This window comes from Otolemur garnettii, unplaced genomic scaffold (genome assembly GCF_000181295.1).
Source record: "Otolemur garnettii isolate 467f Iridium unplaced genomic scaffold, OtoGar3 scaffold00024, whole genome shotgun sequence".
In the NCBI taxonomy this organism is placed as follows: domain Eukaryota; kingdom Metazoa; phylum Chordata; class Mammalia; order Primates; family Galagidae; genus Otolemur; species Otolemur garnettii.
Window position 1 is genome coordinate 19,050,815 of NW_003852419.1, and position 3,124 is coordinate 19,053,938.

General features: G+C 37.1%; 1 protein-coding gene across 1 annotated transcript in view; it reads left to right on the forward strand.

The window, feature by feature from the left end:
- Positions 1 to 3,124, forward strand: part of COMMD1 (copper metabolism domain containing 1) — a gene marked incomplete at its 5' end in the record, with an annotated part of 139,881 nt that overhangs the window by 34,137 nt on the left and 102,620 nt on the right. The window contains one exon of the mRNA XM_012804003.2: positions 2,192 to 2,473. Coding sequence (XP_012659457.1) covers positions 2,192 to 2,473 — 282 coding nt within the window. The remainder of the gene's footprint in view (positions 1 to 2,191; positions 2,474 to 3,124) is intronic.

Below are 3,124 nucleotides of genomic sequence, written 5' to 3' on the forward strand. Positions count from 1 at the left end.
GACTCGCTTGAGCCCAGGAGTTGGAGGTTGCTGTGAGCTGTGATGTCACAGCACTCTACCCAGGGGGATAGCTTGAGGCTCTGTCTCAAAAAAAAAGAAAATAGATTATGATGTTCAAGTGAACTAATATAGACACATCTTAGAAATAGTGAGGCCTGAGATGGAGGAGAGGGACCTAGGGGGAGCTGGTAGGTGGAGCAGTCAGAACACATACTACGTTTATTCATTAAGTGTGCTGTCTTCTGTGGGTGCGGTTCATGGTTTCTCTAAACAGTTACAGTAGTAACATCAAAGAACACTGATTACAGAACACCACGACTGTGACAGATATAATAATGACAACGTTTGAAATATTGTGAGAATTCTCAAATTATTACAGAAAGAAAGAAAGTGAGTGCACACTATTAGAAAAATGGCACTCATAGGCTTGCTTGATGTGGGATTGCCACAATACTTCAATTTGTACAAAAATGCAGTATCTGCCAAGTGCAATAAATTGAGATATGTCTGTGAAAATGTTCTGAAAGGTTAAAGGTTACTGTATAGATTTAAAGCATTTTATTATGCTTGAACTGATACATATAATAGTTACTGTGTTTTTTTGGATGCTAGAATGGAGAACCCCAATTCAGTGGCAATTAAGTTTTGAAAATTTATGGAAAAGTATAAAATAGTATATAATTTCAGAGTATTATTATTGTGAAAGGGCTATTCACCTAAAGAGGGACTTCAAAGATAAAACAGTACATTCATTGGGGCAGTGCCTGTGGCTCAAAGGGGTAGGGCACCGGCCCTGTATGCCAGAGGTGGCAGGTTCAAACTCAGCCCCGGCCAAAACTGCAAAAAAAAAGACCATTCATTTAATACATTTTAATACAGTTTATTTAGTGCTTCTTATGGACACATTTTTGTACCATTGTTGTATAATAAACCAACCTTGGGTATAAGGCACTATGAAATTATGTAAGATTTCATCAGAGAACTGATTAATTATATTTTTCTGTTTATCTTCTGTTATGATTATTTTAATTTTTGGGACAGGGTCTTGCTCTGCTGCCCAGGCTATGCTCAAACTCCTGAGCCCAAGCAGTCCTCTTATCTTAGCCTCCCAAGTAGCTGGAACTACAGTCACATGTCACCACACCTGGTTTATTATTTTACAAAAATTTAATTTTATTTTCCCTATATGGAACTGGATATTTAAAAGTTAGATTCTAGTTACTGATACAGATTTAAAGGGATGTGGAATTTTTGATAATAGCTTTTCTGACATTTAATGTTTGCAAAGGTTATTTTATATATATATATACATACATATATATATATTTTTATTTTTATTTTTATTTTTTAGACAGAGTCTCAAGCTATTGCCCTGGGTAGAGTGCCATGGCATCACAGCTTACAGCAACCTCAAACTCTTGGGCTTAAGTGAATTCTCTTGCCTTAGCCTCCCAGGTAGCTGGGACTACAGGCACCTGCCACAGTGCCTGGCTATTTTATTTGTTGCAGTTATCATTGTTGTTTTTAGCTGGCCCAGGCTGAGTTCGAACCTGCCAGCCTCAGTATATATGACTGGTGCCCTACCTACTGAGCTATAGGCACTGCCAACAAAGGTAATATTTTTGTACTTTTATTGGTATATGATGGTTTTGAATTTTTAAATTTTTTTTTTTTTTTAATTTTGGAAACAGAGTTTTGCTCTGTTGCCCAGGCTGAGTACAGCAATGTTATCATAGGTTACTGCAACTTCAAACTTCTGGGTGTAAGTGTTCTTCCTGTCTTAGCCTCTCAAGTAGCTGGGACTACATATGCACTAATTTTTTTGTTGTTGTTGCAGTTTTGTTTGGGGCTGGGTTTGAACCCTCCATCCTTGGTATATGGGGCCAGTGCCCTATTCACTGAGCCACAGGTGCCGTCCCCTATTTTTTTTTTTTTTTTTTTTTTTTTACATTTTTTTGTAGAGTTGAGGTCTCTTAGGTTGCCTACACTGGTTTCCTGACCTTCAGTGGTCCTCCTACCCCAGCTTCCCAAAGTGGTAGGATCACAGGCTTGAGCCACTGCATCCAGCCTGGCACCTTTTTTGAAAACTTCAGTGAATTAAGCACTCAAAATAATGATTTGTAGTTAATAAGCTATCTTTTTCTAGTTATCTACTAAATTAAATTCATTATTCTTTTTATCATCTTTATAGTCTATTGCATCTGCAGACATGGATTTCAACCAGCTGGAGGCATTCTTGACTGCTCAAACCAAAAAGCAAGGTGGGATCACATCTGACCAAGCTGCTGTCATTTCCAAATTCTGGAAGAGCCACAAGACAAAAATCCGAGAAAGCCTTATGAACCAAAGCCGCTGGGACAGTGGGCTTCGGGGCCTGAGCTGGAGAGTTGATGGCAAGTCTCAGTCAAGGCACTCAGCTCAAATACACACCCCTGTTGCCATAATAGAGCTGGAATTAGGAAAAATTGGACAGGTAAGTTTAATTTTAATAAATTTCCATTTGTAAACTATATTTTTCTTTACATATTAGCCCATATATTCAGATTGATTTTTATATAAAAATCTTCTTTGCAGAAATAATAACAGAAAACACTATTTCTTAGAATCTGTTTTCAAAGGTAGAATCATCTGAAAATTTTAATACTCCCAGTTGTGGACAGTCTGGAAACCAGCTTCAGTGTTCAGAAGAATAGAATTAATGGGTCAGTAAAGTGGTTTCACAGAAGTTGGTCATTCTAGCATTTTGGTTATATCTCACAATTTTTGGAATTTGGTTAGAGTCTCCAAGACAATAATAAAGATACTAAATAAAAACCAACAATAGAGATTAAACAACACAGAATAAAACTATCTCAGTCATATTTATACTCATTCAGATTCAGATACAGGAGGCAGTTTATCTTAATTACATTAATTCTTTGTTACTAAAGACTAGTGTCCTTGAGCTCACAAAATAATGCTCAGTTTGATCTTGATATTTTATAGAACAGTGCTGCTTTTCCTTACAGTTTCCACACTTATTTTAGCAGACAATTTGGCATCTTCATAATTTTTCTTTTTTTTTTTTTTGGAGACAAAGCCTCAAGCTATCCCCCTGGGTAGAGTGCCGTGGCCTCACAGCTCA